At 38.1% G+C, this 19,428-nt stretch overlaps 2 protein-coding genes across 2 annotated transcripts; one reads left to right on the plus strand and one right to left on the minus strand.

Moving 5' to 3' along the window:
- Window positions 1-761: 761 nt before the first annotated feature.
- Window positions 762-10,227, plus strand: LOC134802145 (zinc finger protein 79-like). Its single transcript, XM_063774738.1, has 4 exons — window positions 762-810; window positions 2,470-2,658; window positions 8,548-8,965; window positions 9,302-10,227. Exons 1-4 carry the CDS (start codon window positions 762-764, stop codon window positions 9,750-9,752), a joined length of 1,107 nt encoding a protein of 368 aa, XP_063630808.1. The 3' UTR covers window positions 9,753-10,227.
- Window positions 10,228-13,838: 3,611 nt separating this feature from the next.
- Window positions 13,839-16,591, minus strand: LOC134802392 (zinc finger protein OZF-like). The gene is made up of 2 exons (XM_063775034.1): window positions 16,200-16,591; window positions 13,839-14,870 (listed from the first exon to the last, which is right to left on the minus strand). Exons 1-2 carry the CDS (start codon window positions 16,513-16,515, stop codon window positions 13,912-13,914), a joined length of 1,275 nt encoding a protein of 424 aa, XP_063631104.1. The 5' UTR covers window positions 16,516-16,591; the 3' UTR covers window positions 13,839-13,911.
- Window positions 16,592-19,428: the final 2,837 nt, after the last annotated feature.

A 19,428-nucleotide genomic window follows, 5' to 3' on the forward strand; every position in this document is an offset into this window, starting at 1 on the left:
ATATACTTATTAGACCATGGTGATTATATGCTCTTTGGTTTGAACTACTTTGAACCACGCACCACGCTACGCCAGGGGTGCGAAACTCATGACTTCGGTCAAACTCGGCTCCGCTCGGCTCAGCATTGCTCCGAGCAATTATTAGGGTTGGCACCACTTGACTTCCTTTTGCGTGCACGACCACAGATAAGATAATCACTTGATTTTTGACAACCCTAAATAGCCGAAAGGGATAGTGCCATATATTAGAAAGGGACAGCATGATTCGACCCTGAACCGCTGTCAAACTTCGTCTTTGTAGGAAGTTTCCTTTCTGTACGGTAGTACTATTAATTATTCTGTGGCTACGCTACGAATGTTGACAATGACAGATCAGACAGATGACACCCGCATTTTTTTACCCACAAAGTTTTCCATTTTATGAAGCTATAATACCGATGTTGTAAAGTTCCAAAAGGATAAATTTGAATTCTATCTATACATTTAATATGTTAAGCCCAACAAAGACATGATTCCAGCTTTAGACAGTATTTTTATCTCGGTGCGCTTGTTGACACTGTAGGAGCCATGTATAATATAAGCAGATTTTTGTTGAAAATATTACTTCGTGGAATGGAGCGTTCGTAAAATGTTGAAAAAAAAAAACCGTGTGAATTGTGTATTGTGTCAAAATGGTGTCAACTCAACTGTGTGTCTTGTGTCTCAGAGTTTGCCTCCAGCTGTAGAGTCAGCTAATGAACTCATAGCGTGCATTGTGCTGGATGGAGGGGAGCCGCGTGAAGCAGGAGCCCGAGTGGGACCCCGGCCGCGGTGAGCGCACACTAACATTAATCAAAATTACTTCTATTACAAATAAAGTAAATAAACAGTTATTTTCTCGTATTTGTTTGTCTATGTACAATAAAGAATATACATACATACATATAATATAATATAATATAATATAATATATTATCATAGCCTTTATTGCTGGAAACTAAACTACACATAATTATTTATCAGATGTATCACGCACCTTTTCTCTTGATTTAAAGTGTAAATAACATTATTTGCGGTATTTGACACATTATGACTGACGTATATAGAGATGTAACTAACGCAAATCGATTGTCACAGCAAGCGATTACGATTGGATGGCACGTAGACTGAGGTATCGAATTGTGACGTATAATGAATTTTTATTTGAGATTTAAATAAAGCTAGAATTATATGGTTTTCCGCAAGCTACCGGTCGGTCGGTGTATTTAATACACCGACCGAGTAGGTCGCACCCATTGTCAAAATTGAAACTAACTGGGGATCTATTTTAAAGTTTATTTATGTTATTTCTGTGTCAAATTTGTTGTCTGTTAAGTGACGATAAATATTATTTACAGTTAATTATCCACCTTTTCCTTATTTTTATTAAAAGAAAAATGAAAAATTCATATCGATTTACTTAGACGACTACCGATTCATAACGGTGGTGTCCGGCCAACCCTAAAATTAAAAAAAAAAGATGTAGAACGTAAACGTTCGCAGTGCAGTTGTTTTCCTTTGTGATTTCGATGTGCAAAACATTTTACGTAGTATTGCTGTTGTGAGTGACAGACGTCAAATACCGCAAATAATGTTATTTACACTATAGTGTCCAGCGTGTCCTGTGACACAAACTTCCAGCTTCGGCCATTCCTGTCTGTTCTGGGCCATTCTGTTCCTCTAATTCAGTGTTTCTTAACCTGTGGTCCGCGGACCCCTGGGGGTCTGCCGCAGTCCCACCTATTCTCACCGGTCTGAAATGTATTGCTGATTTTTTTTTATTAAGGGGTCCTTGGACTTGTGCTTGGTTTCCTAGGGGTCCGTGGATGGAAAAAGGTTAAGAACCACTGCTCTAATTTAATTAATGTTGTCTCTCCATCTTTTAATCTATCTATCAAACACATACATACATACTAGGACCTGAACCCTAGACAACCAGAGCTGCAGGCACTGCCGTCAAGCCTCAAGTGGCTGTTATAAATAAGTTGTTACGCTACAAGCAATGCAATCAGTCCATTCAAATCCCTTGTCCTACTTAATGTTTTTTTTTCTATAATATTAAGCATCTATTTCACTAGTAGTCTCTCTCATAAATTGAAATACTGTATTTAAAAATAAAACATTAAATGGTATTTGAATAGACTAGCTACATTCAGAATATGCATCTTAGCCTGTATTTATTATAATTGTACCATCGCCCACACTGTTAACTGTACATCGGTGGACCTCATACCTTTTGTAATAAGGTCCACCAATGTACAGTTAGGAGTGTTGCTGTTTGTACTTGTCATGCCTCAAACATAGTTTATCAATTAATATTTTTATTGCTATTTCAAACTAATGCTAAAATAAAAATCTTGTTTACAAGATGAGATCTCTCTAGTTTATAGTGCTCCTGCAGGTGCTCCACGTCATAGCGTCTTGTTGATTATATAATGCATTATGTTTTAGTTGTTAAGGAGGAAGCAGAATTCGTGGATGAAGAGTGTGTGAAGGAGGAGTGTGAGGACAGCACAGACGGGTGCGGCGTGAGCGAGGCAGCCATGCTGGCCGGCCTGTACAACAACCACATGGTCAAGGACGAGCTCGTGCTGGGGCCGGAGCGCCCACACCGCCCCATAGTCGCCCCGGTGGTGAGAGGTAGGTTTAATCATATAGAAATATAGTAAGACAAGTGCTCACTCCATACATCAGTTTTGGTACCAAAAAGACTATTATTTTCATAGTCGCCATCTAGCATCGAGTTGCGGAATTATCAGTACTTTACAATAGATGTAGCACCGATCGGAAAGTCAGATGTTGTTGAGCATTAGACTGTCCAGTCGGTGCTGCGACACTGTTATTACATATGTTAGACCTGAGAATGAACAGATATGTGATCTCTGCGGAGAGGGTTTTGGTTCGAAATCTGATTTAATAAATAATGTCGCGGGCCACATTCATGTGCCTACAAGTGCAGAGCTGGGAGCGGGCAGAACTGATGTCACAGGCAATGGTGAGTTGTAGGTAGTTTTGTTTAACCCTTTTCCAGGCCGCACCAATCTACGCGGTTTTCCCAAAAAATCGAAACTCATTCCAATTATTCAGCTTTGATGATTCATTTAAAGACAAGTCACATTTCCCGAAAGTCCAATTCTAATTTAACCTTTTCAACGCCAAACGGCGCATCCATTTGCCGTGCCACTGACGCCAAGGGAGTAAAATTTAGTTTTGTGAATAAACACACACACCCACACCCACCCACAGTAACCCATACAAACACTTTTTGAGCAACCGAGTAGTGAGGGCTTGGAGCAAACTCCCCGAAGATGTGGTTTCTGCACAAAATGTGAACCAACTTAAAAATAAATTAGACAAGCACATCTATACATCTACTTGACAACGATAACTATTAATGATTACTGGATACAGGCAATATCAGTTGTCACAACTGCCTGCCTGCTTAAAGAATAATAATAATAATAAATAATGCCAACCTAAAAGTGGGGTGATTTTCAGTAGATTTACATCAAAAAACGATCGACGTCAAATGGCGTCGTTGTCACGATTTTGCGTTGACGTCAATTGCCGTCTGTGGCGTTCAAAAGGTTAAACCTTAAACCGGAATACTTAACCTGGAAAAGGGTTAACACCACATCCACAACTCTTGATTACATTACAATGGGGTGGGCCGGGCGAAGTATTTAGCAGATGGCACCAGCATAGCTTACCCTGTCAATCCCTAGAATAGGGTATAGGGTATTTTCCTACTAGTCAAATCAGTTACTTTTTTTAAACTGTCAAAACGATTTGCTAACATAGAAGGTAGGATCGTATAGAAGTGGTATACGTGTGCCTCCGTGAGGGACAAAACATACGCAAATGCGACACTGTGATTGGTCGAATTTATTTGTTGCCCACCATTATCCATACTAACAAAATGGTGGGGAACAAAAAATATGTGAGACTGTGATAAGGACAAACAATAATAGCGCTTTCTCTGCTACTCCTACTGAAAGATACGTAAGACTATCCCGTTCTATCAGTTATCTCCACCACTCATGCCCAATCCAGTTTAATACTAGATTCATGTTTGCTAATATGGAATTTATATCAAACATTACATCGTGACGTCACGGTCAACTCACCTACTTTTTATATTTCTATCCGATTTATTAAATAGAACTTGTGTTTAAAAATAACTCCTATCTGTGTTTTTCTAATAATTATCACGTGCTTTATTTCATGCATGGTGTAAAATAATTTATTTTAAATACAGTATAATAAATACCCTATTGTGTCAATTGTTTTTTTTTTTAATGAAATTCTATGCCCCGGATGCCAGCCCTTTGAGACAAATCTCATAGAAAAAGGGGCAAGCTATGATAGCGCCTTGTTCGAGCCGATATAGTTTAGTATCCAAATTTCCTAAGAGATGGCGTTGTTACAAACGCAAACTAGGTAACAGTAGTTCATCGTAGAATATACATATATAACTGTCAAATATGAGAATAAATGAGCCTTTAGGGTAATGAGTAATAGGGCCGGATTTTTCCGGCCGACTCAGATTTCTATGTTATAAAAAAAAAAAAAAAAAAAAGAGAATAAATGATTGGTATTGGTATCTTAGCAACTTATTCAAACAAAGTGGTCCTTCGAGTTGAGAAGTGAAGTGACTTAAGTGACATAGACAGTGCATTCAAAAGTGAACTTTAATTATAGTACAATAGAACCTAATATTGAACTTAAGTGTCAGTGACTCAGAACATTTAGAAATATTTTAAGAAGCCGTCAGTCAAAATTGTCATCGAATTTACAAAATTAAAATTAAAGATTTCTTGAAGATAAGATAAATAAAATATATGTTAAGACCTACGAGTAAACTCAGAAAATTCGCCGCTATAAATCAGTGCTATTTTCAAGATTGGAATTTATTGAGTTGAAAAAAATAAGATTTCAGAAATAGAAGAATAGAACACGTCAAAATTTTTTCCATGTCAAATAAAACAATCATGATTTCGGTGTGAATTTTCATAGTTTTAAAGAATAGTTATCTCAAAATGTCTCAAGAATTACCTGGTTTAATAGCCGAGCAAGAAAATATTTGTGGACTAATTCTCAAAGCGCAAGCGAACTTCAAGAAAACACCAAAAGCGAGATTAACAAGAGGGTACATCAAGACGCGAAAATAATCCATAGAACAATATTTTAGTCAGTTCGTAGAAAACAATCGAGCCTTGATAAAAATATCAACATCGTCAGACAAAGCGAAGTACGAATATTTCAAAGACGATGTATATTCAGCATGCGAGGAAATGTTCCTAGATTTGAAAGCAGAGATGACAGATATGCTTGAAGGTTCGACGACGGGTTGTACGAGCAGCATTAATCCAACACCAAGCACAAGCAGGGACGACGTGAAGCTACCGAAAATAGATATAGCGAAGTTTACCGGTAACTATCAAGATTGGACTTCGTTTTACGACATGTTTACGTCACTCATCCACAACAAACAGAACTTGAGCAGCGTCCAAAAGATGCATTATTTAAAAAGCTACTTGTCTGGAGAACCTGCTCAACTGTTGGATCATCTAGCCGTCACTGAAACAAACTACGAATTGGCATGGCTCACGCTGCAGAACAGGTACAACAACAAGAGAGTTATAGTTAATTCCATCTTGACCAAGTTGATGAATCAAAAGAAAATTCACACGGGCACTGCTAAAGCGATTCGAGAGATATTAGATACAACTATGGAGTGCCTTAACAAGCTGAAAGTACAAAACATTAATACAAGTTCATGGGATACACTTATTATACACATCATTATTGAGAAGTTAGACACCGAAACACATAAAGAGTGGGAGGAAGAAGCAAGTAACCTGAACCTTACAGAGTTACCTACAATGATCATGTTCAACAAGTTTTTAGAAAAGAGATTCCGAGTTTTAGAGATGATGCAACCTAGCCAAACAACGAACATGAACATGCAGAGTACCTACGGAAGCACCCAGAGAGAACCTAATGTCACTGTCGAGTCTAAGTCATTTCACGTGTCACCAGTCATCAAGTGTGGTTTTTGTAAGCAAGACCATCATTTGAATCAATGCAAAGAGTTCCAAGAGCTAAAACTAGAAAAGAAAACAGAGTTCATTCAAAACCAACAACTCTGCTTTAACTGCCTAATCCATGGTCATGCTGTCCGTTTCTGTAAGAGCAAGTTTTCATGTCAAAAGTGCGGAAGAAGACATCACACACTGTTGCACAACAATACGTACCAATCCAAAGAGAAAGAGCTCAAAGAAGAAACAAAACAAGAGATAGAAAGCAAAGATTTCAAGCGAGAGAGAGAAACTAAACAAGAACCCAAGCAAGACATGACAAATAAGAAAGAGATAGTTGCCCACCTAACAACAGGAAGCATGACAGGATTGTTATCTACAGCACAAATTAACGTGACGAACCATCAAGGAAGAGAATTCATATTAAGAGCTTTGTTGGACCCATGTTCTCAAGAGTCTTTCCTGAACGAGTCTGCAGCCCAAACTATGGGGCTTAAGAGAAAACGCGTAAACGGAAACGTATCAGGTCTTGATCAGATGAGCACACCCATTCGATTTGCTGCAGATATCGAGATTTCATCACGTCATAATCCTGAAAAGAAAATGAGTATAACAACCTACATAGTAAAGCGGGTTACAAACATCATGCCTTCAGAGAAACTAACCATCGACAACTGGGTTCACCTAAGAGACTTACAACTAGCTGATCCGACTTACCACCAACCAAGTTCTATAGATATTCTATTGGGAGTAGAAGTTTACAACGAGATGATACAGCCTGGTCTGATCAAAGGCGTTCCAGGCTCTCCCATAGCTTTACAAACACATTTGGGATGGATTATATCAGGAAAAGTCACAGTCGGAACAGAACAAGAGCGAGAAGAGAAACCATTCATTAGTATGCATTTAAATGTCGAGTTGAACCATAGGCTAAAGAGATTCTGGGAGCTAGAGACAATAGATGAAGAGCTAACAGCAGAAGAGATCGAAGTAGAAGAGTTATACGAGAAAGGAGTCATAAAAGAAGAGATAGCGTCAAACCGCTGGAGGTCTACTGAGATTGTTATGTGCGAGAGAAAACAAAGAGTAAGACAAAGAGAGAGGAAGATTCGAAGTTCATCTAACATCCGATTCATGGTCATTAGACAATCCTCTAATAGCCTCCACCTTCCAAATTTGAGAATTTGTCTCTGGAAGCCCTGGCAGTTCGAGTTTCTAAATCGAGTAAAAGAAAGGTGGAAGTGAAGACAGTATACACACGAGCTATCGAAGAGAAGACTTTTTGTTTTTAGTAACTTTAGTGATGTTTATTTTATTTTATTAAAAAATGACATTCTGTCATTTAGGCGGGAGTATGTTCGAGCCGATATAGTTTAGTATCCAAATTTCCTAAGAGATGGCGTTGTTACAAACGCAAACTAGGTAACAGTATGTAGTTCATCGTAGAATATACATATATAACTGTCAAATATGAGAATAAATGATTGGTATTGGTATCTTAGCAACTTATTCAAACACGCCTTCTATGCAAACCTTTGACAGTTGCCAACCCATTTTAATATTGCTCCTAGAGACCTTGAAAACGGACGCTTCCTTGTATCATCATAAGTGTAAGAGATCTGAATCGAGCAGATCTCTTTTACCATTGAACGCAAAAAAGCGTTCCGTTTGTACCAAAGTTATGGGTGTGGTTACATCAAGAGGAGTTATTTGACTGCCTCAATTAAAAAAAACTATTCTCCAGACCTCGTCAATGGTTATATTTTTTAAGGCCCCTACTTAACTTGAAACAAATCGAATACGATTTACATACATTGCCTGCTAAGTAGGTTCAACTAAGTGAATGGGGAATATTAGACAAAGGTCTGCGTAGGTGACACCACTAGCACATACAGTAAACAAACCTCATTGACATCATCAATGACACATCATGCGTCACTAGGTCAATCACATGGCCTACCGTGAAACATGACAGTCGAAAGTTCGGTTTCAGCCTCTCTATCACTCTTGCTTATTCGATCGATAGAGAAGCAGATAAAGAAATTTCGATTTTCGCATTTCGCGGTAGGCTACCTGTAAACAAACCGCCTTGGTGCATCAATGTCATAGTCAAAACTTGTCAAAAAACTGTTTAAGGCCTGGTATGTACTATGTATAAGTTACTCTATGGTTTACTAAACAAATTAGTGCTGCACTCTGGCGGCAAAACATTGCAGTAATACTCCCTATTGATGTTATATATCAAAAACAAAATGTGAAATGTTGCAAAGTGAGTAGGGGCTTTTATTTGTATGTTCTAGATGAATTAATGTGTTCGTTTTCAGGGTGTTAATTTTAAGTTTAAATTATGTTGTCTATTTAATCACAAAATGCTACGACTACTTGCGCAAATTACTTGTATGTTTGTTTGATAGGTGTTGGCGGGTTATCGTAGATAAGATTTCTTTATTGTAAGTCGTAAGTTAAGTATTATTTTGTCGTGTTGCAGCGCCCACTCTTGTCTCCTCTGCTGTGGTGTCGGGTCGGCGCCGCTCGTGCTCGGTCAGGCTGGAGCGCCTGCTGGTGGACGCGGAGCGGTGCGCCTGCCGGGTCGGGCGCCGCACATACAAGCTGCACGCCACCGAGCCAGCACCCACACCCCATGTCACCACCACCATCTATCAATGTCACCATTGCGGCAAACGGTTCAGGAACAAGTCGGTTTTGGAAAAACACATACGCTCTCACTTGTCGTTAGGACCGTCGAGTAATTCGGCACGAGAGAACATTACTTCAAATTGTCAAGAAATGTCACACAAGGATAGGAAACCTTATAAATGTAGCACTTGTGAGTACATGGCTAGTAAGATAGAAGATTTACAGAAACACCAGCCGATACACACCGGCGACAAACCTTATCAATGTATGTACTGTGATAAGTGCTTTAGAAAAACAAACTTACGAAAACACGAGAGAACACACACTGGTAAAAAGGCTTTCTGTAACTACTGCGACTACAAGTGCATTGGGAAAGCAATGTTACGGAGGCATCTGATGACTCACACTAATGAAAAGCCGTTCAAGTGCAGGTACTGTGACTACAGGAGCCGTCGAAAAGGAAACTTGCAGACTCACGAGATAATGAGGCACACTGATAATGATAAACCATTTAAATGTAGCTCCTGCGATTACCAGAGCCATTTAAAATCGAATTTACAAAGGCACCTCTTGATCCATACTGGTGAAAAGCCTCACAAGTGTAGGTACTGTGACTACAGGAGCCGTCATAGAGAAAACTTACGAATTCACGAGATGATACACACTGGTAACAAACCCTTTAAATGTAACTACTGTAATTACAAGTGCAATAGGAAAGTTCTTTTACGAATACACGAGATAAATCACACTGGGGAAAAGCCTTTTGGCTGTAGTAGCTGTGACTACAAGTGCAACAGCAAAGCAAACTTACAACGACATGAAATGATACACACGGATGAAAAGCCTCTCCAGTGTAGTTATTGCGAATACAAGTGCAGATGGAAACCAGATTTACGAAGACACGAGAGGACACACACTGGGGAACACACTGGAGAAAAGTCTTTTGGCTGTAGTAACTGTAACTACAAGTGCAACAGCAAAGCAAAACTACGACGGCATGAAATTATACACACGGATGAAAAGCCTTTCCAGTGTAGTTATTGCGAATACAAGTGAAGACGGAAATCAGGTGTACGAAGACACGAGGGGACACACACTGGGGAACACACTGGGGAAAAGCCTTTTGCCTGTAGCAACTGTGACTACAAGTGTAACAGCAAATCAGATCTAGGACGTCATCAAAAGATACACTCGGGCGAAAAGCCTTAACATGTACAGTAAGCGTCAGAGAGACGACCTCCCTAATAGCAGTATAGAAACTGTACAATAATTCCGTCAACACATTTAAGCTGTGGTTTGATAAGCGGACAATGGATCCTAAGAAACCGGGTTCGACACCGCTGAGCATTAGAATCTATTTTTTTGTTAGCACACCTATATTTATTTAAACTTTAGTACACGATAACAAAATGTACAAATGACTTAATGCCTTGAGGCATTCTCTACCAGTCAACCATTGGGTCAAACAGAAAACTTGTACTTAGTGCAGGATTGTAGACAATGAGAAGAATTATGAATCACAAATCAGGTGTATTAAGACCAGAATTATTGAAAACTGATTATGTGTATTATCAGATATTATAGTAGAAATAAATAAGGCAAAATACAATAAAAACAATCTTTATAGCACTGTATTTTATTGACGTTTAACACCTAACAATACCGATAACGTTATGTATTTAGTTTGTCAGATATATATTTGATATCTCTATTTTACATAATATAAATTTGAACATTTATGTTGCCTATAACTTTGCATAACAGTTACATTGTAAGCATATTTATCATTAGGTATTATAACAATATTATAGTGTGTGTTAGTTAAAATTGTGGTTTATTTTCTGGGCTGCGATTATAGCTGTCTTTCTTTATAAGGGCATTGTCTATTGAATATGGGCTAGTATGTTGTCCCTGCCCTACAACTGAGTCATGAAACTGCAGATAGAATATTCCAATGCAACGCTGAATAGCATTCCATCATTTATTTATGGCATTCATGTACAACAATAACAAACTACAAAGTAACATATAATTATTAGAGATGCCCCGAATAGTGAATTTGGCCGAATACCGAATATTCGGCCCTTCTCTACGGCCGAATACCGAATATTCGGCATGACATGCGAACATTATGAGTCACAATTATTATGAAAACTATTCGCCAACAAAACACAACTTTTGCTAAGATTTATATTTTTATGTTGAATAGAATTAATGAATGTAGTTAGAGTCAATCAAATCAGACCCATGATGTAAGTCAATATTTTGTAATCAACAAATGCTCAAAACATGCTTTCGTATTTAGTTACTTTCCAAGAACACATTTTAAATTTTAATATACTTACTTAGTTTTTGGTTATTTTTTGTGTATTTTTTCTTTTTAGGTAGTTGCAACAGATATTCGGTATTCGGCCGAATAGTAGGCAACATTCAGCCGAATACCGAATAATCGGCAAAGTGGCCGAATAGGCCGAATACCGAATAGTTGCCGAATATTCGTGTGGCATCTCTAATAATTATTACTTAAGGCCTCATTCGTAACTAATATGACTAATTCAGAGTGATTTTTCTTGAATATATTCTGGCCTACTGTACTTATATAAACACTCGACCATTGAAATTGCCGGAATCACGAAACTACTATATTAAAACAATTTTTCTTAAACTAATTCTCAGATAATAAAAAAAAATAAAGTGAACGCCCGAAATAATGTGTCAAAAACTTGATACGTGTTGACGAAAGTTGCATATAACTATCTAATATCCAGCATAAACTGTTAGTCACCATTATATACCATTGACCTTTACTGAAAGGTAATTTCTTTGTGGTTCCCATGAAGTAATGAGTATGTAGACATGTCTCAAATATATCTGGTGTACCAGGAATTTTGTCGATGTGGTATCAGTTACCTGGCTTTGGTTAGTTTCCGATAGATAAATCTACATCAACTAAAAGAAGCGGTTCGCAGATTTTGTTTAAAAATTAGTGTCCGACCGCAGATTCGGTTACGGCCAGTTCCGGCCAAATAATCATGATTCGGCCGTAGTTTCGCATTCGGTCAAAAAACGGCCAGGCTGTAACTTACAAAATAGTACGATGAAACTAGGTAAATTATGTGACAAAGACCAAAAGTTGGCAAGTAGAACAGCAATATTATTATACTGATTTATGTATACAAAAATTAAATTGATTAAGTATTAGAAAACACAATTCCCCTATTGAGGGCGCCACTGGACGGTCGATGTAGTCTTAATATTGTGTACAAAAGCGATTTTATGATATTTTTTCCACGATTTTATCAAGTCTACAAAATTTCGGTTTCGGCCGAATCTAGAGCCAAAGCCGAACCTTCGGCTGCAGCAAAAAAAAACATGTTTCGGCCGCACACTATTACGATCTTCCAATATTATGACCCAATCCAAGCCAAATAGTTATAATACTGGTTATAGTATATACTGGTTCTTTCCTTCTTATCAAACTGTGTAGTATTAAATAGTGGATGGATTTCATTCATTTAGATTTATATATTACTGTAACTATAATAATTTGTGTTAGAAAACTTAAGAACTTTAACATGCTTATAATTTAATTATAATAAATAACGATGGGACCAGTCAGCAAACAAATAGCTTTCGAGAACAAACATTCATAGCAAAAGCGAAATACAAAGAAAATGATAAAAATATCAAAAATAAATAAAATATAATAATTTACTTGTATTTATACTAAACGATACAGTCTATTTTTACTAAAGTTTATTTTATTTTATTTAATGATCAACAACGGATAATACATCTACACAATTACATAGGAACAAGGACATTTAACATTAACAGATGCTTAATAGCCACTTATAGCCTCTTATAGATGACAACCTAATGGCTCCTCTACACGATGGCCCAACCTATTGGTCCAATATGTTGGGCGAACGTGTAGAGGGGGTAGTGGTATCGGTTGGCTTATGGCGCGCGGGATGGCGATGAGTTGGCCGCGGTGTCGGTTTTTCGGCCGCACATCAAAGGGATTGGGCAAGCGATGGCGCATCTACACGTGGCCCAATCCACAGTGCGTGCTCGAACGCGGTCGAGTGCGGACGTTTATGCTCAGTATCAATTTTCGTTTTTGTTTTTTAAATTAAAATGACGAGTACGTGCCCTCGTTATGGAAGTAATGAAGGAATAGGACTCGCAAACGAAGGGTTCCGTACCATTATCTATAAAAACGGTCACCCATCCAAGTACTGACCCCGCCCGACGTTGCTTTGCTTCGGTCAAAAATCACGTTTGTTGTATGGGAGCCCCACTTAAATCTTTATTTTATTCTGTTTTTAGTATTTGTTGTTATAGCGGCAACAGAAATACAACATCTGTGAAAATTTCAACTGTCTAGCTATCACGGTTCGTATCTCCTGGTGACAGACAGAAGGACGGACGGACGGACAGCGGAGTCTTAGTAATAGGGTCCCGTTTTACCCTTTGGGTACGGAACCCTAATAAATGAATATTAGATACATATCTAACTATATAATAGTAAGTACCTACATTGAAAAACTTAAGGAGCGTCGTCTAAAGAGACAACAACCGGCACCTCCAGCTAACGCCAATTTTACTTGTGACCGTTGTGGGAAGCAGTGCAGAGCCCGCATCGGTTTGTTCAGTCACAAGAAAAGATGCGACTCTCGGAATACACAGCAGCTGTAATAAACATCTGAAGAAGATGTAAAGGCCAATGATGATGACCTACATTGCACAATTTGCACAGCTATGTTGGTAAGCTAGTAACAAAATTAAATAAAAATTATAATATGCTCTAAAATAATTTAACCAAATTATAAGGTAACATTAAATTAAAAAAGATATTTAATTCTTTAATAAATCTAACATTCATTTATTTTCGGGAAGTATCATCAAAAAACTCTTGCAGCTTCTACAACATGTTTTTAAATTACTTGATGATAATAATGGTACGTGGCGTATCTTAGATAAATTGCTGCAACGGCTAATGCTTCCACGTCCATCTTGGAAACCGGTTAGATCACAACTGAACCTCGCCATCGTGTAGATGCGTTCCAACCATCACAAGGTCATCTCACTGGCGCAGCGCTCGGCCATCGTGTAGAGGAGCCATAAGATAATGGCTGCTTACCTTTGTGCTGCTGTTCAAGGTCTGGTGAATAATTAATATGTACTTGGAAGGTCGCTCTGGTAAAGCATTTTATTTGGAGTGTTTGCTTTTATGGACCTGTAAACTTTTTTTGTAAATAGTAGCAAAACTACAGTGATCACATTTGTAAGGCTTCTGCCCTGTGTGCTTTCTTAAATGAACTCGTAAATTTCTTTTTATGCTACTAGAATAGTCACACTGGTCACACTGGTGAAGGTTCTTGTTAGTGTGTGTCCTTACATGTTCTTGCAAATCATATTTGCGAACACTGGCGTAACTACAGTGTTCACATTTGTAAGGTTTTTCCCTAGTGTGTTTTCTTATATGAACGAGCATATTATATTTACGGCTGCTAGCATAACTACAATGCTCGCATTTGTAAGGTTTTTCACCAGTGTGTTTTCTTATATGAATTATCAGACTCTCTTTGCGATAACCAGCAAAGCTGCACAGGTCACACTGGTAAGGTTTTACATTATCATGTGTCATTACATGAACTTGCAAAAGAGCTTTTTGGCTGCTAGCGTAATTACATTGCTCACACATATAAGGCTTTTCACCGGTGTGTTTCCTTAAATGTACTAGCAAAGATCCTTTTCGTTCGCTAGCATAACTGCAATGGTCACATTTGTAAGGCTTTAGAGCAGTGTGTTTTCTTGCATGAACTCGCAAAAGATCTTTATGGCTGCTAGCATAACTACAGTGTTCACATTTGTATGGCTTTTCGCCAGTGTGTTTTCTTACGTGAACTAGCAAAGTACCTTTTTGTGTGCTTGCATAATTACAGAGATCACATTTGTATGGCTTCTCAGCAGTATGTTTCATTACATGGAGTGGTAAATGGTGTTTATATTTAGTAGCATAGCTACATTGGCCGCATCTGTATGGCTTCTCATCAGAATGTTTTCTCAAATGGCTTACTAACCATGACTTTATAGCTGCTGTATATTCACAGTGGGCACATTGGTAAGTTTTGGGTCGGCCGCTTGGCTTCTTCTGTGGAGTTTTTCCTGCAACAAGATTGTTGTATTTTATTAAATTTTAATATATAACCCTCTCATGCTTGAGAGGAGGCCTGTGCCCAGCAGTGGGACGTATATAGGCTAAATTATTATTATATAACAAAGAAATACAAATACAAATAATTTATTGAGAAAAGTATAGTACAGTGGTTGTTTTTAAAGACTAAGAATTTTTATTAGTGACGAGTGGTGGTGGTGGTAACAAATGCCCGTACTAGGATTCCCTGTGTTTCAGGCAGCAATGGACAATATTTATTAATTATTAATTATAAACTATAAGTAATACACAATAAAAGTCTTATCACCCGAACAAAATAAGTATGTTCTTAAGCATTAAAATCAAAGTACAGTAGGTAGTAAGTTCTCCATATCGTCATACATAATTTTTAAAGGGCGCGGTGTAGAGTATTCTTACAACAAGCATAGCTAAGTGAGTATAAGTCTATTGTTGCATTTAACCTGTTGTACAAAAAGGGACCCAAAAAGGCATGAAATCTAGATGTTAATACGTGTTTTTTTTTTACGGTTTGATTACATATAACATCTTTGCGCCGTTTATTTCTATATTCAGTGTTGAAAGGAGTTCTGTTGTGCTTTTTGTGCATATAAAAAAAGTCAGTTGTTATAATTTCAACACTTATAACTCAAGAACGGCTGGACTGATTTCTATGATTTTTAATTTGAATGAATAGCAGAATAACTTTTAAAAACACTGGAAAAATTGTAAAAAAAAAATCAAAGATAAAATATTTTCCCAAGTACAGCTTAAGCTGTGTCAAGCAAAGCTGTACCGAGCCGACCGAGATGAGATGAATTGAGTTATGATAAAATACATTAATTGTAAAAATCACAAACATGTACGAAGTAGTGGGCAAAAGCTAGTTAAGTATATAAAACAGTTGCATTATTTAAAGTGAGCAAAACTTATTAGCTGAATAGTTTTACATAATGCAACTGCTAAGCTAATGCTTAGCACCTCTGCATTCAAATATGTATGCAGGCATGCTTAGCTAGATGATTGACAGAAATACATCATCTGTGAAAATTTCAGCAGTCTAGCTATCATGGACGAACGGACAGCGGAGTCTTAGTAATAGGGTCCCGTTTTAACCCTTTGGGTATGGAAGCCTAAAAAAGCATGTGTGTGTAATACCTGTGATATGAGTTAAGAGAATAAGTTCCATGTTATATTGATTAACTCTGTTTTCAAATGCAACAAATGTTAATAACCCACAACGACGCAAAATAGGCGCAATAATATGAAGTCAAGTTGCCGAAACCAAGCCCGCGAGAACCTATATAGAACCGACAACCGACCTGTTGGTGCGTGGCGCACGCGCCGCTCCACTAGCACGGGGCCGAGCACGAGCTCATCTTTGACGGCGTGTTCGGAGTACAGCCCCGTCACCGCGCTCACGCCGGGCGACTCGTCTTTTACGCCCACATCTGACCAGGAAAGGTCGGCTTTCGACGAATCATCGCACCGGGGCTCGTCTTTTACACACACATCGTCCAGCAAAGGTTCAACTTTCACAGACACTCTCACGAATGTGTGCTCATCTGTTATACAGCCATCCTCACAGGGCTCAACTTTCACGCAAACACTCTCTGCGTTCTGTAATGCTGACTCCATCGTCAACTAAAAACTGTTTCAATATAATCTATATAGTTACGTAAATAGGGGTAATAAGTAAACTTATTACAAATACGATATTGTTTTAATTTTACACAAAACCAACATGATTTTACCTTCAAAATAAATGCTTTGTATGCCGTATTCTATCCGTATTCATTATAACCATTTACATGGAGTTATAAGAGGGAGTGAACTGTCACTTTTTTTGCCATACTAAATTGAACCTTATCACAGAGCCAGAAAGACGTTCGTACCAGTACAGAGAAAACGGTCCACTTGAGGTAGCAAAGGTGGGCCGCGGTGTCTCACTCGCACATGTTGCCAATGTTAAAAATATACCATTGTGGTAGTATTTATATCAATATACTACTAAAATTAAATACCTTCTTATATTATTTAAGTGCTATATTCAGAGTACGGTTCTGATATCTTTTAGGAAATTTGTAAATAATTATGATATCATTATTATTAACTGATTTAACCAAGCATGTGCACAACAATAAAAAACACTAATTTTGATATGGTAGACATTGTAGTAGTAAGTTTGAATATTAATTAGTATCCCTAACCTGATGACATATTTACAAAACACGTGAATGCAAAATTTCTTAAAAATGGTGAAGAAATGTTGCGTTAAAGGTTGTGGGAGTGAAATAATTTCTAATTGTGTACTATCGTTTCACAAGGAAGCCACAATTATTACATTTTACGATAAAAATACAAGTTAGACATTGTCAAACTCATTAGGGTGACCATGATGTCGGCACGATGTGAACCAGTTTTACCACTTCCTTTATGGTTTTACACAATTCTTATTACGTACTTAAACGTAAGTTTTCATAAATAGGTATGTATTTATTTCGGCATGTTTAAATTGGTGAAATGAGAGCCAATACAGAATAAATAATTGCAAAAATTGAAATCCAAAGTCCTTAACCATTACAGACACATTTATAAATTGTTATAATAATAAAAAAACACATAGATAATAAAAGAAAAATAGAAGTTTATCGTAATTTACTGACTTTTGGGACGATACCAGAAACGTTACTGGGAATTTAGCCCTCATAAGCACGAGCGCTTTTTCAACGCGCGTTACAAAAGGGGTTGAATCCGTTCACACGCTAAATTCGATTTAACGACCAACGCTTAAAGTCGAAAAAAAAACAAGGCTTGTTAAAAAGCGCCACCACCATCGTGTGAACAAATACACATGTTTCCATTTGTTTCATTCTAACGCGCTTTTTTAACGCGCGTTGAAAAAGCGCACGTGCTAATGAGGGCTTACCCTCTTTGGAAAATTTACTGGGAACGGCACATCACTAGTTTCTTTACATTTCACGACTCTTCTCTTTTCGCACAGATGGCATACCACCGTGAACACCGAAGTTCGCAAATTACGGGCATCTTTCTCTTTTACTCCTATAAAGGAGTAATTACAGTGACAGAGAAAGATGCTCGGAATTTGCGAACTTCGGTGTTTATGGTTTTCAGTGACGCCGAAATAATTTTTAGCTTGTAAGATTTTTACTATTGTACGTATGTTAGTTTGTAAGGTATGTATCTATGGGCCTTAGTCGCCTGATAATAAATGATATTTATTTTTTTAATTTAATTTATGCTCCAGTGATAAGCGTCCTAGTTAAAAACTATAACAAACGGGCGTAGCGGATCCACGCGACCCTGAGGCAGTGGCGGATTTGCTCTAAGGCCGAGTAGGCCCGGGCCTAGGGTGGCAGTCTATATGATGGGTGCTGAGAAAGGGGCGTCTATAGTGATTGCAATCCGGATTATTCGAAGTTCAAAAATCCGGATTTCGGAGCGTTTGAAAATCCGTTTTAAAATTCGGATTTTGAAAAGAAAAAACCGGTTTTTCGGATTTTTTCCCACCAGTACTAATTTGCTCAAAATTAATGCTAATGCGAAATAAAAAGCGGTGCACATGAAGCGGTAACGCGGGAGATCTATTGCCAGCCGGGCATTGCGCGTCGCGCACTCGCTCGCACCTGTATGCTTGCCCCGCGTCCGCTTTTTTTACTGGCGTAGCAGCCCAAGTAACAAAATTTGGTACTATAAAAGTCCTGAGAACGTTTTGGAGCGTGCTAATTAGTGTTCATGATTAGCACTATAATGGTGTTGTCTTCTTCTTTGTCGTCACACTCTTGTCAGAGTGGTCGTGCTCGTCATGTCAGGGTCGGTGGCAAGCTTCACAATCCGTCGCCATTCCTCCCGTACTGTAGCCCTTCTTGTACATTCATGGCGTGGTTCATTGAAAATGGTGTTGTAAACGTTTACAAAACCCCAGATAGGCCCTAGTTTTATCACTGATTTATTCTATAAACATTACATAAAGGCTCTCACGGTGATAAATCAGCTCTATGGTTGAAATGTAAAAGTGACGAGAAACGCTCTTTAGTACTAAAATAGTGCTGTCTGCAACGTTTATGTCGCAATTTGGAATTATAAAAGTAACCAATGAAACATGTTTATAGTGCTATTTTGCACCGTAAACGATTCCAGTGATCTTTTTTATCATACTTGCGTCGTGGGTGCCTAAAATATTAAATAAGTTCATTCGCCATTGTTTCTTAAAGTGACATTTGTATTTAGGTAATAAAAAGGATGTACTAAAAAGCAGCAGATAAGGTGAGCAGTGGTGGCCGAGTGGATATGACGTCTGACTTTCAATCCGGAGGTCGCGGGTTCAAACTTCAAATCCTGGCTCGTACCAATGAGTTTTTCGAAACTTATGTACGAAATATCATTTGATATTTACCACTAGCTTTTCGGTGAAGGAAAACATCGTGAGGAAACCTGCATACATCTGCGAAGAAATTCAAAGGTGTATGTGAAGTCCCCAATCCGCATTGGGCTAGCGTGGGGACATAGCCCAAGCCCTCTCGCGCATGA

Source organism: Cydia splendana, chromosome 24, assembly GCF_910591565.1.
Source record: "Cydia splendana chromosome 24, ilCydSple1.2, whole genome shotgun sequence".
Taxonomy (NCBI): domain Eukaryota; kingdom Metazoa; phylum Arthropoda; class Insecta; order Lepidoptera; family Tortricidae; genus Cydia; species Cydia splendana.